The sequence below is a fragment of the Coregonus clupeaformis genome, chromosome 24 (genome assembly GCF_020615455.1).
Source record: "Coregonus clupeaformis isolate EN_2021a chromosome 24, ASM2061545v1, whole genome shotgun sequence".
Lineage (NCBI taxonomy): Eukaryota > Metazoa > Chordata > Actinopteri > Salmoniformes > Salmonidae > Coregonus > Coregonus clupeaformis.
Genome location: NC_059215.1, coordinates 61,060,275 through 61,074,503, shown reverse-complemented (window position 1 = coordinate 61,074,503; position 14,229 = coordinate 61,060,275). Strand labels below are relative to the sequence as shown.

The 14,229-nt window shown below is 45.7% G+C and overlaps 1 protein-coding gene across 1 annotated transcript; it reads left to right on the top strand.

The window, feature by feature from the left end:
- The first annotated feature begins 2,795 nt into the window (after window positions 1-2,795).
- Window positions 2,796-13,845, top strand: vegfd (vascular endothelial growth factor D). The gene is made up of 7 exons (XM_045206912.1): window positions 2,796-3,276; window positions 7,349-7,625; window positions 9,990-10,180; window positions 11,008-11,141; window positions 11,630-11,748; window positions 12,923-13,156; window positions 13,397-13,845. Exons 1-6 carry the CDS (start codon window positions 3,175-3,177, stop codon window positions 13,102-13,104), a joined length of 1,005 nt encoding a protein of 334 aa, XP_045062847.1. The 5' UTR covers window positions 2,796-3,174; the 3' UTR covers window positions 13,105-13,156; window positions 13,397-13,845.
- Window positions 13,846-14,229: the final 384 nt, after the last annotated feature.

Below are 14,229 nucleotides of genomic sequence, written 5' to 3'. Positions count from 1 at the left end.
TTTAAGGGCTTTATTGGCATGGGAAACATGTGTTAACATTGCCAAAGCAAGTGAAGTAGATGAAATAAACAATAAATATTAACAGTAAACATTACACTCAGAAGTTTCAAAAGAATAAAGACATTTCAAATGTCATATTATGTATATACATACAGTGTTGTAACAATGTGCAAATAGTTAAAGTACAAATGGGAAAATAAATAAACATAAATATGGGTTGTATTTACAATGGTGTTTGTTCTTCACTGGTTGCCCTTTTCTTGTGGCAACAGGTCACAAATCTCTCTCTCTCTCTCTCTCTCTCTCTCTCTCTCTCTCTCTCTCTCTCTCTCTCTCTCTCTCCCCCTCCCTCCCTCCCTCCCTCCCCTCCCTCTCTCTATCACATCTCCCCTCCCTCTCTCTCTATCACATCCTCCCTCCCTCCCTATCACATCTCCCCCTCCCTCCCTCCTCTCCCTCCCTCCTCCCTCTCTCACTCTATCACATCTCCTCTCCCTCCCTCCCTCCTCCCTCTCTCTATCACATCTCCTCTCCCTCCCTCCTCCCTCTCTCTCTATCACATCTCCTCTCCCTCCCTCCTCCCTCTCTCTATCACATCTCCTCTCCCTCCCTCCCTCCTCCCTCTCTCTATCACATCTCCTCTCCCTCCCTCCTCCCTCTCTCTCTCTATCACATCTCCTCTCCCTCCCGCCTCCCTCTCTCTCTCTATCACATCTCCTCCCTCCCTCCTCCCTCTCTTTATCACATATCCTCTCCCTCCCTCCTCCCTCTCTCTCTCTCTATCACATCTCCTCTCCCTCCCTCCTCCCTCTCTCTATCACATCTCCTCTCTCTCTATCACATCTCCTCTCCCTCCCTCCTTCCTCCCTCCCTCTCTCTATCACATCACATCTCCTCTTCTTCCCTCCCTCCCTCTCTCTCTATCACATCCTCCCTCCCTCCCTCCCTCCCTCCCTATCACATCTCCCCTCCCTCCCTCCTCTCCCTCCCTCCTCCCTCTCTCACTCTATCACATCTCCTCTCCCTCCCTCCCTCCTCCCTCTCTCTCTATCACATCTCCTCTCCCTCCCTCCTCCCTCTCTGTCTATCACATCTCCTCTCCCTCCCTCCTCCCTCTCTCTCTATCACATCTCCTCTCCCTCCCTCCTCCCTCTCTCTATCACATCTCCTCTCCCTCCCTCCCTCCTCCCTCTCTCTCTATCACATCTCCTCTCCCTCCCTCCTCCCTCTCTCTCTCTATCACATCTCCTCTCCCTCCCGCCTCCCTCTCTCTCTCTATCACATCTCCTCCCTCCCTCCTCCCTCTCTTTATCACATATCCTCTCCCTCCCTCCTCCCTCTCTCTCTCTCTATCACATCTCCTCTCCCTCCCTCCTCCCTCTCTCTATCACATCTCCTCTCTCTCTATCACATCTCCTCTCCCTCCCTCCTTCCTCCCTCCCTTCCCTCCCTCTCTCTATCACATCACATCTCCTCTTCTTCCCTCCCTCCTCCCTCCTCCCTCTCTCTATCACATTTCCTCTTTCTCCCCTCCCTCCTCCCTCCATCCCTCCATCCCTCCCTCCGCAGACAATCAACCCGCTGGGAACACACTGGTTGAATCAATGTTGTTTCCACGTAAATAGACGTTGAAATGACGTCTGTGCCCAGTGGGAAGTGAGTTTTGGATGGGATAGGGGTGGGGTGGGGTGGGAGGGTGGGAGCTTCAGTCCATTTTCCCTCCCTGGCCCATGTATCCATGCTGCGTAGCTGAGGTCTGGATCACATTTAAAACACATGTTCATACTGCTCCAGATGAGCTGAACTCTGTGGAAATACAGAGGCATTGGATTTAACAGCCAAGGCAGGGGCAGACAGAACAGACTTACAGACAGACAGAACCAGGCAACAACAGACAGACAGACAGAACCAGGCAGAAAAGGTAGGGACAGAGAGACAGACAGACAGCGCCAGGGAGACAAGGCAGGGTCAGACAGACAAACAGCCCTCTCAACCCTGAAGGACAGGAACTAAGTGTGGGGCTGTGCTCGCTCGCTGTGACAAGCAGGCCCTTTTTTATTTTTTATTTTATTTCACGTTTATTTAACCAGGTAAGCCAGTTGAGAACAAGTTCTCATTTACAACTGCGACCTGGCCAAGATAAAGCAAAGCAGTGCGAAAAAAACAACACAGAGTTACATATGGGGTAAAAAACATAAAGTCAAAAATACAACAGAAAATATATATACAGTGTGTGCAAATGTAGCAAGTTATGGAGGTAAGGCAATAAATAGGCTATAGTGCAAAATAATTACAATTAGTATTAACACTGGAATGATAGATGTGCAAGAGATTATGTGCAAATAGAGATACTGGGGTGCAAAAGAGCAAAATAAATAACAATATAGGGATGAGCTTTAACACAGAGGCTGAGACACACAGTGGATAATGAGATCTGAAGAGGTCTGGACTAACTGGAGAGAAGAGAAGAGTGGGGATAGTCAAGACAGGCAACAGATAGAGAGACAGTCTTAAGAGTCGTTGCTTGTAGTTGGACCAATAGAGAGACAGTCTTAAGAGTCATTGCTTGTAGTTGGACCAATAGAGAGACAGTCTTAAGAGTCATTGCTTGTAGTTGGACCAATAGAGAGACAGTCTTAAGAGTCGTTGCTTGTAGTTGGACCAATAGAGAGACAGTCTTAAGAGTCGTTGCTTGTAGTTGGACCAATAGAGAGACAGTCTTAAGAATCCTTGAGGCAGTCTCAAGTGACTGAGTGAAACTTTGCTGTGTGTAGTTGGGGGGAGAGAGAGAGAGGGAGAGAGAGAGAGGTGTCTGTGACCAGAGGGAGAGAGAGAGAGGGAGAGAGAGAGAGGTGTCTGTGACCAGGGCGACTGTGACAGGAGCTTGTGTGTGGTCTGAGGAGTCAGCGCCAGTCTGAGAGGGGCTGGTCTGTAGTGAGGAGTCTCCTTCCTCTGGCACTGCTCTCTATTATAGAGGATTACCCAATACAGAAACTGCTCTCTGTTATAGAGGATTACCCAATACAGAAACTGCTCTCTGTTATAGAGGATTACCCAATACAGAAACTTCTCTCTGTTATAGAACTTCTGTCCAGAGGCTGAAAATTGACCATAAAGAGACAGAAGGAGAACTTTGAACATAAAAGAGATTGAGATACAGCATTGAAACAGAGGATGCGGAGTATGCTTGCTGCCGGTGTTGGAATGATGCTGGTGTTGGTGAAGTTGAACTTGGGAATGTCAAAAAAGGTTCAAGATGATCCCAGCTCTCTCAGGGTAAGTGTACACTGTCTATGCACGTAATTCCTGTATGGCTTCAATGTCCAGACCAGGCACTGTTTCATCTGCAAGACATGTTCTGCCTAGGCTCTTATTCTGTGGATTCATCATGAAGAGGATATTTATTCAAGATAAGTATGTCATGAAATGTGGACACGTGTCTCCCACTGCAGACACCAGATTTGAGTCCATCTTTCTGTTCTTATAAACTGAATCAACTCTTCTTACGACTCACCATGTGAGCTGATAAAACTAGCACTGACCAGTTGTCAGGGGGGCGTAGAGAAACCTCACACACACCACCTGTGAGCTGTCCATGAAGATCAGAGCTGACATGGTCTAATGAGCAGTGTGTGTGTGTGTGTGTGTGTGTGTGTGTGCCTCTTACGTAGACAGTGCAAATTTATTGGAAGCGGAAGCACGCGTCGGCGGTAACAAGATCTCACTGACCTGGGGAGAGGAGCGTTTGAACTTCCTAAATGATCAATCACTTCTCTCTCTCTCTCTCTTTCTTTTTCTCTCTCTCTCCTCTCTCTTGTTCCCTGTCTCTCTCTCTCTCTCTCTCTCTCTTTTCTCTCGCTCTTTTTCTCTCTCTCTCCTCTCTCTTGTTCCCTGTCTCTCTCTCTCTCTCTCTCTCTCTCTCACTGTCTCGCTCCCCCCCTCACTCACTCACTCTCTCTCAATCTCCCGATCTCTCTCCCCTTGGGGCCCTGCTTTCCCCTGGGTCTAAAATGCAGAAGAACGAAAAGAAAACTTCCTGTCTGTCTGGTTTAAGAGGAAGTAGCCAGCTACACCCTAACATCAGAATCCTCACATAGAGGAAGCAGCCAGCTACACCCTAACATCAGAATCCTCACATAGAGGAAGCAGCCAGCTACACCCTAACATCAGAATCCTCACATAGAGGAAGCAGCCAGCTACACCCTAACATCAGAATCCTCACATAGAGGAAGCAGCCAGCTACACCCTAACATCAGAATCCTCACATAGAGGAAGCAGCCAGCTACACCCCTAACATCAGAATCCTCACATAGAGGAAGCAGCCAGCTACACCCTAACATCAGAATCCTCACATAGAGGAAGCAGCCAGCTACACCCTAACATCAGAATCCTCACATAGAGGAAGGAGCCAGCTACACCCTAACATCAGAATCCTCACATAGAGGAAGCAGCCAGCTACACCCTAACATCATAGTCCTCACATTGAGGAAGCAGCCAGCTACACCCTAACATCAGAATCCTCACATAGAGGAAACAGCCAGCTACACCCTAACATCATAGTCCTCACATTGAGGAAGCAGCCAGCTACACCCTAACATCACAGTCCTCACATATTGAACAGATCAGTGGCGGCTCATGTCGTTACAATGACTGGAAGAAATCAAAGCAAGCAGTTTCTGTTTGTCTGACAAGTTTTATATTGCATGACAGTCCTTTTTCTCTGCCCCAGCCCTGGCCCGGCCTCTCCTCTCCTCCTCTCCCCTCCTCTCCTCCTTCTCCTCTCCTCTCCTCTCCTCTCCTCTCCTCTCCTCTCCTCTCCTCTCCTCTCCTCTCCTCTCCTCTCCTCTCCTCTCCTCTCCTCTCCTCTCCTCTCCTCTCCCTCCTCTCCTCTCCTCTCCTCTCCTCTCCTCTCCTCTCCTCTCCTCTCCTCTCCTCCCTCTCCTCTCCTCTCCTCTCCTCTCCTCTCCCTCTCCTCTCCTCTCCCTCTCCTCTCCTCTCCTCTCCTCTCCTCTCCCTCTCCTCTCCTCTCCTCTCCTCTCCTCTCCTCTCCTCTCCTCTCCTCTCCCCTCTCCTCCTCCTCCTCTCCTCTCCGCTGTTTATTAAACTTTCCATCCGTTCTGTGGGTTTCCCTTCCCATCTTAGAAATGAATGGAAGTCCCTCATTCCCTCGCTTTTTGTCTTTCTCACTCAATCTGACCGCACCCTTTTATATTGTAAATGTTTAAAAGGCTGTTATGATTTTGAACTTTTACAATTGGCAACAATGGACAATTGAAATTGCGACACTTGGTAGTTATATTTACATTACACCAACACAGTCATAATGTAATGTCTTAGTTTTTTGGGTAAGAGCGTGCAGAGAGTGAATTTAGTGTAAAAATGATTTGAAGGCTATGAGTGGAGGCAGGGAAGAAGCCACAGCACCACAGGACTGGTCAGCTCTAATACCAGAGAGGCTTCCTCCAATGTGTTTGGAGTTGTACACGTGACTGTTCCCATTCTCCATGTCGGCCTGCAGGGCACTGAGAGAGATCACACAACACAAGTTTATGAATGATTGGGGATAGACAGAAAATGTGGTCAGATTTTCCTACCTGCTTGTTATCTGCAGTAGTACTGTATATTTGTTATTATAAACTGGATGGTTTGAGCCCTGAATGCTGACAGCTGTGGTATATCAGACCGTATACCACAGGTATGACAAAACATTTATTTTTACTGCTCTAATTACGTTGGTAACCAGTTTATAATAGCAATAAGGCACCTCAGCAGTTTGTGATATATGGCCAATATACCACGGCTAAGGACTGTATCCAGGCACTCCGCATTGCGTCGTGCTTAAGAACAGCCCTTTGCCGTAGTATATTGGTCATATACCACACCCCCTTGGGCCTTATGGCTTAAGTGACCTACCTGCTTGTTCTCTGCAGTAGTACTGTATATTTGTTAGTGACCTACCTGCTTGTTATCTGCAGTAGTATTGTATATTTGTTAGTGACCTACCTGCTTGTTCTCTGCAGTAGTACTGTATATTTGTTAGTGACCTACCTGCTTGTTCTCTGCAGTAGTACTGTATATTTGTTAGTGACCTACCTACTTGTTATCTACAGTAGTACTGTATATTTGTTAGTGACCTACCTGCTTGTTATCTGCAGTAGTACTTTATGTTGGTTAGTTAGTGACCTACCTACTTGTTATCTGTAGTAGTACTGTATATTTGTTAGTGACCTACCTGCTTGTTCTCTGCAGTAGTACTGTATATTTGTTAGTGACCTACCTGCTTGTTATCTGCAGTAGTACTTTATGTTGGTTAGTGACCTACCTGCTTGTTCTCTGCAGTAGTACTGTATATTTGTTAGTGACCTACCTGCTTGTTATCTGCAGTAGTACTTTATGTTGGTTAGTTGGTGACCTACCTGCTTGTTATCTGTAGTAGTACTGTATATTTGTTAGTGACCTACCTGCTTGTTATCTGCAGTAGTACTTTATGTTGGTTAGTGACCTACCTGCTTGTTCTCTGCAGTAGTACTGTATATTTGTTAGTGACCTACCTGCTTGTTATCTGCAGTAGTACTGAATGTTTGTTAGTGACCTACCTACTTGTTATCTACAGTAGTATTTGCAGCAGCAGTTGTAAGATTGTCTCTGTGGGAAACAGTAGCTAGCTCTCCTAATATTCTGTGGCTCTCCTGCATCCTCTGCTCCATGGGAAGGAGGAAGCTTGTCTTCTCAGAGTTCCTCAACAGTTGGTCCCTGGGAACCCCTGCCCCCCATTATCCCCCCACTACCTCCTAATGCCACCCCAGCCAACTCCACATTCCCAGCTGTTATGTTGTCTGTGGGCTGATGCCAGGGGATCTACTGTGCATGTGGGGTACAATGGGCCTCTTCTCATCCAGCTATAAACAGTCATGGGAATGAGAAGAAGTAATGATTACACACGTAGTAATATAGTACTATAATACGCAGAAGCACCAAATGTTTTTGTATCTGTTGTGATCTAAATCATGATAGTCTTAAATCCCAGGACAGCTGTTGATGGTCTGTGTGACCTGGCCTTGGCCAATAATAGCCCAGTCAGAGGTGGATATGCGTGTGGAGAATCAGACTGACTTGCATATATCATCAACTCAGTCCAGTCCTTGTATGCCAGCCTCAATAGCGTCTAAAGTTTATCCTGATTTGAATGTAAGAGTGCTGCCCTCTTGTGGTGAGACTTTTGACTCACAAACCGACTAACAACGTTTTCCAGCACTTTACCAGATGTGTTGGAGCTTATTTTCTCTCCTGTCTTTAAAACAACATATATCACTCTAAAGTCTTTGTCCTCCTCCTCTCCTCCCTGCAGGTGATCAACCAGGAGAAGTGGGAGAGGGATGTGCGTTCGGCCTCCAGTCTGGACGAGCTGCTCATGCTGACAGACTTCCCTGACTGGAAGCTGTGGAAGTGTCGTCTAAAACTCAAACACCTGGAGACGTCTCCCTCATCCTCTTCCTCTCAGCAGCCCGACCACCGTTCCTCCTCCTCCTCCTCCTCCTCCTCCTCCTCCTCCTCCTCCGCTGGGTCTGGGTCACACCGCTCCACGCGCTACGCTGCAGCATCCTACAGCCTGGAGATACTCAAAGGTATATGGGTTCGAAACCTGGGTCTCCTCAAAACTGTGTTGGCTCTCTAAGCTAAAGCTTTGGTATTGTTCCTTGAGATATGCTGCTAGCTCCTACAGCCTGGGGATATTCAAAGGTATGTGGGTTCAAAATCTGCATCTACTGTGCGTTAGCCCTCTGAGCTAAAGGCTGGGCATTAGTTAATGCGCTACCTGAAGATAGTCATAAATTATGGGACAGACTGGTTTGAACACTGGGTCTTCTCAAGACTGTGTTAACCCTCCGAGCTAAAGCCTAGGCATTAATTCCAGGTAGCTAATGCATGTTTTGAGGTTAGAATGTGAGTGTACCCAGACGGTACCCAAAGCAAGTCTCTATAGTGGCTATTAGTTTTGTTCTGTGTGTAACTGGTGGTGTTGTGTGTAACTGGTGGTGTTGTGTGTAACTGGTGGTGTTGTGTATAACTGGTGGTGTTGTGTGTAACTGGTGGTGTTGTGTGTAACTGGTGGTGTTGTGTATAACTGGTGGTGTTGTGTGTAACTGGTGGTGTTGTGTGTAACTGGTGGTGTTGTGTATAACTGGTGGTGTTGTGTGTAACTGGTGGTGTTGTGTGTAACTGGTGGTGTTGTGTATAACTGGTGGTGTTGTGTGTAACTGGTGGTGTTGTGTATAACTGGTGGTGTTGTGTGTAACTGGTGGTGTTGTGTGTAACTGGTGGTGTTGTGTGTAACTGGTGGTGTTGTGTGTAACTGGTGGTGTTGTGTGTAACTGGTGGTGTTGTGTATAACTGGTGGTGTTGTGTGTAACTGGTGGTGTTGTGTGTAACTGGTGGTGTTGTGTATAACTGGTGGTGTTGTGTGTAACTGGTGGTGTTGTGTATAACTGGTGGTGTTGTGTGTAACTGGTGTTGCTGTGTATAACTGGTGGTGTTGTGTGTAACTGGTGGTGTTGTGTTGTGTATAACTGGTGGTGTTGTGTGTAACTGGTGGTGTTGTGTATAACTGGTGGTGTTGTGTGTAACTGGTGGTGTTGTGTGTAACTGGTGGTGTTGTGTATAACTGGTGGTGTTGTGTATAACTGGTGGTGTTGTGTGTAACTGGTGGTGTTGTGTATAACTGGTGGTGTTGTGTGTAACTGGTGGTGTTGTGTGTAACTGGTGGTGTTGTGTATAACTGGTGGTGTTGTGTGTAACTGGTGGTGTTGTGTATAACTGGTGGTGTTGTGTGTAACTGGTGGTGTTGTGTGTAACTGGTGGTGTTGTGTGTAACTGGTGGTGTTGTGTGTAACTGGTGGTGTTGTGTGTAACTGGTGGTGTTGTGTGTAACTGGTGGTGTTGTGTGTAACTGGTGGTGTTGTGTATAACTGGTGGTGTTGTGTATAACTGGTGGTGTTGTGTATAACTGGTGGTGTTGTGTATAACTGGTGGTGTTGTGTGTAACTGGTGGTGTTGTGTATAACTGGTGGTGTTGTGTATAACTGGTGGGGTTGTGTGTAACTGGTGGTGTTGTGTATAACTGGTGGTGTTGTGTATAACTGGTGGTGTTGTGTATAACTGGTGGTGTTGTGTGTAACTGGTGGTGTTGTGTTGTGTGTAACTGGTGGTGTTGTGTGTAACTGGTGGTGTTGTGTATAACTGGTGGTGTTGTGTATAACTGGTGGTGTTGTGTATAACTGGTGGTGTTGTGTATAACTGGTGGTGTTGTGTGTAACTGGTGGTGTTGTGTATAACTGGTGGTGTTGTGTGTAACTGGTGGTGTTGTGTATAACTGGTGGTGTTGTGTGTAACTGGTGGTGTTGTGTATAACTGGTGGTGTTGTGTATAACTGGTGGTGTTGTGTGTAACTGGTGGTGTTGTGTATAACTGGTGGTGTTGTGTATAACTGGTGGTGTTGTGTGTAACTGGTGGTGTTGTGTATAACTGGTGGTGTTGTGTGTAACTGGTGGTGTTGTGTGTAACTGGTGGTGTTGTGTATAACTGGTGGTGTTGTGTGTAACTGGTGGTGTTGTGTATAACTGGTGGTGTTGTGTGTAACTGGTGGTGTTGTGTGTAACTGGTGGTGTTGTGTATAACTGGTGGTGTTGTGTGTAACTGGTGGTGTTGTGTGTAACTGGTGGTGTTGTGTGTAACTGGTGGTGTTGTGTGTAACTGGTGGTGTTGTGTATAACTGGTGGTGTTGTGTATAACTGGTGGTGTTGTGTATAACTGGTGGTGTTGTGTATAACTGGTGGTGTTGTGTATAACTGGTGGTATTGTGTGTAACTGGTGGTGTTGTGTATAACTGGTGGTGTTGTGTGTAACTGGTGGTGTTGTGTATAACTGGTGGTGTTGTGTATAACTGGTGGTGTTGTGTATAACTGGTGGTGTTGTGTGTATGTCTTCATCAGCCATAGACGATGAGTGGCAGAAGACCCAGTGCATGCCCAGAGAGACGTGTGTAGACGTGGCAAAGGAACTGGGCACCACGACCTCCATGTTCTTCAAGCCCCCCTGCGTGTCCGTCTTCAGGTGTAACGGATGCTGCAACACAGAGGGTGTCTCATGCAGAAACACAAGTACAACCTATATTAATAAAACAGTGAGCATTTCCTCTTTAAGTACCCTAAATATCTGCATTATTAGTATTATTATTAATAAATGACTGATTTATGGCAGGGGTCGGCAACAGTCGGCCCACGGCCAAAACTGACCCACAAGTTACTTTTTTGGGCCCCCCAATTATTTTTGTCAATAAATATATATTTTTGGGTCTAAAAATACCGTAAATCACCAGGAATTCACCAAAAAAAAAAAATATTTTTGGAAATCTGTTCCCAATTATTCCCACTAATAGAAAAATATGCATATTTAATCGTGTCTCAATATAATCAAGGTATGAAATTACTGTTTTTTCAAATGAAACCTCTTTTTGGTCTTAGTTGTGGTCAATTTGCAGTGTACAAATTATTATAATTATGTTCTGGCACCTCGACCATCCGCTCCAACAAAAATCGTCCTGCGGCTGAATCTAGTTTGGGACCCCTGATTTATGTTTTAAGACAATTGTAATTATTGATAAGTGCTCCTAAATGACAAGCACTTTGGAGAGTGTGAATATACAGTACGTACAGACCAGAGGAGGCTGGTGAGGGGAGGACGGCTCATAATAATGGCTGGAATGGAGTCAATGGAGTGGAATCAAACACATCAAAGACAGGGTTTCCATGTGTTTGATACCATTCCATTGACTCCGTTCTAGCCATTATTATGAGCCGTCCTCCCCTCACTAGCCTCCACTGGTACGTACTGTACATGCATGCACATCGTTGGGCCAACAATGAGTCAAATAAAATACAGCTCTCTCCACCAAGTGGATCACTGACTCCAGAAACGGACTAATGTGTTCTGACACTTTTCGTCCTGCAGCTGCTGAGTGTGATACCGTTCAAATACGGACCTGAGCCGGTGTTGATAAAGGTAGCCAATCACACAGTGTGTAAGTGTATGGAACCGCCCCTGATCCGACGGCAAGCCCATATACGCTCTCACAGGAGGAACGGGTGAGTCCAGAGATACAGATACACACTCAGATACACACAGATACACACAGACTCAGATACACACAGATACACACAGACTCAGATACACACAGATACACACAGACTCAGATACACACAGATACACACAGACTCCGATACACACAGATACACACAGACTCAGATACACACAGATACACACAGATACACACAGATACACACACTAACATAAACACACACACACTAACATAAACAGAAACACACACACACACTAACACAAACCGGAACAAACACACAATAACATAAACACAAACACATACACACTAACACACACACACTAACACAAACTGAAACACACACACACACACTAACATAAACAGAAACACACACATATACACACACACACACACACATTGACCCAAACAGACCCAAACAGACACACACACACACACACACACACACATCCTCTAGTCATACCCTTAGCAATAACCAGCCTGTGTGTTTGGTTGCAGGTGCTCTCCGATGCGCCAGCTCTCTAAATCAGAGGACTCCAGGCGTCTGTGTGCCAGTGGGTTGATCTGGGACTGCATGGCCGACCGCTGTGTGCCCTACCCCTCCACTAAACAACCAGGTTAGTACCACTGTGTCCTACCCCTCCACTAAACAACCAGGTTAGTACCACTGTGCCCTACCCCTCCACTAAACAACCAGGTTAGTACCACTGTGTCCTATACCTCCACTAAACAACCAGGTTAGTACCATTGTGTCCTACCCCTCCACTATACAACCAGGTTAGTACCACTGTGTCCTACCCCTCCACTAAACAACCAGGTTAGTACCACTGTGTCCTACCCCTCCACTATACAACCAGGTTAGTACCACTGTGCCCTACCCCTCCACTAAACAACCAGGTTAGTACCACTGTGTTCTACCCCTCCACTAAACAACCAGGTTAGTACCACTGTGCCCTACCCCTCCACTAAACAACCAGGTTAGTACCACTGTGTCCTATACCTCCACTAAACAACCAGGTTAGTACCATTGTGTCCTACCCCTCCACTATACAACCAGGTTAGTACCACTGTGTCCTACCCCTCCACTAAACAACCAGGTTAGTACCACTGTGTCCTACCCCTCCACTATACAACCAGGTTAGTACCACTGTGTTCTACCCCTCCACTAAACAACCAGGTTAGTACCACTGTGTTCTACCCCTCCACTAAACAACCAGGTTAGTACCACTGTGCCCTACCCCTCCACTATACAACCAGGTTAGTACCACTGTGCCCTACCCCTCCACTAAACAACCAGGTTAGTACCACTGTGTCCTACCCCTCCACTATACAACCAGGTTAGTACCACTGTGTCCTATACCTCCACTAAACAACCAGGTTAGTACCACTGTGTCCTACCCCTCCACTAAACAACCAGGTTAGTACCACTGTGTCCTACCCCTCCACTAAACAACCAGGTTAGTACCACTGTGTCCTATACCTCCACTAAACAACCAGGTTAGTACCACTGTGTCCTATACCTCCACTAAACAACCAGGTTAGTACTACTGGTAGATATATCAGCTATCCAGCCCAGTAGATGCACACTGAGTTTGGGCAGTGTTTGCACTTTTAGGACCATTCCATTGTAATGCGCTGGGGATGCTAAATCAGGGTGTTATTCAGGATATTGTATAGCCTCTGTAGGAAGAAGTTATTCTGATGTTTTGTTTAGTTCTCTCTCCATTTTCTCTGGTCTGGCCCCTGTAGTAATATTAAGTCATTCCTATGTTTTCTCTCTGTTTGTTCCAGACTTTTCTACCAGTATGAGGACGGAGGACTGTGAGATAGATGTTGACAGGTGTGACTGTGTCCCAGACCGCGCTACCCTGTCCCCAGGGCCCACCCTAACCCAGGACCCAGACCGCGCTACCCTGTCCCCACGGCCCACCCTAACCCAGGACCCAGACCATGCTACCCTGCATGTCACCTAAACCATACTGCATGTACTACCAACAAACAGCACTTCAACCATGGCTCTTGCAGGTAGATTGCAACTTGAGACACACCCCTTTTGACTAGTTAGTTAGATGGTTTGATAGTTTCGATAGTAGTTCATTGATCAATTTATGCCATTACTTGGCCAGAGAGTCCACTCACCTGATGTGAATGAATCAGTCCCTGATTAGAATGATGTAAATCAGAAATGTTTGGGCCTCAGAGACCGTAGTTGAACAGCCATTTTACAACACATGTAATAACACATTTTCATTCTTTGATCCACAGATGCCAGTGACACTAAGAAGAAGAATATAACCTTTGACATCTGCTTGGCTTTGAAGTTTGAAAGCAGAGAAAAAGTTCATAATATATTTATATCGCTATTTATATATCTAACTTCAAATAAAATAGTTTCCCTTTCTAACCTACATACATGACCCTGTTAAGTTTTTAAAAAACGCTTTACAATTTTTATTTACATATGTAAATTATTAGTATTTCTATGCACTGAACAGTGTATTTCACGCTAAAGAATTATATTTTTTGTAATTGCTTCAACATTTTTGTAAATATAATCGAAGTTTGTCTTTTTGTTGTATATCCTTCATATTTATATTTAAAGTTTTAACAGTTTTGTCCAAAGTTCTATCTCACCTTGTTGACACCAGTTATTTTGTTGTTTATTTAGAGATGACATAACAACCATTCAATGGTGTTGTTCACACCTCCGTGATACAGCGTTTATTTGTTTAAATAAAAGGTTTAAAAAAAAATTGAAGAAACATTTTGGTATTTGCTGTTGCTACGGCAACCAATAATTTCACAGAGACCTTGGGGTGCGTTCGTAAATTCACTCTGGCTATCTACTCCGATTTCAGAGCACTCTCGTCTGAGCGTGCCAGAGCGCAGAATAACTGATGAATTTACGAACGCTCAACACCCGTTGAATATGGCCGGTGTCAGCAAAGAAGCATAATAAAATCGTTGCCAGCAGCACAGTTACAGTCACCAACACTATAGATAACATGAAAACAGCCAAACCAGCTATGCTAGGGTGAGTAAAATGGTCAGAGTGAGGTGTTCTCTGATTTGTGTCTGGAAGTAGCTAGCAAGCTAGC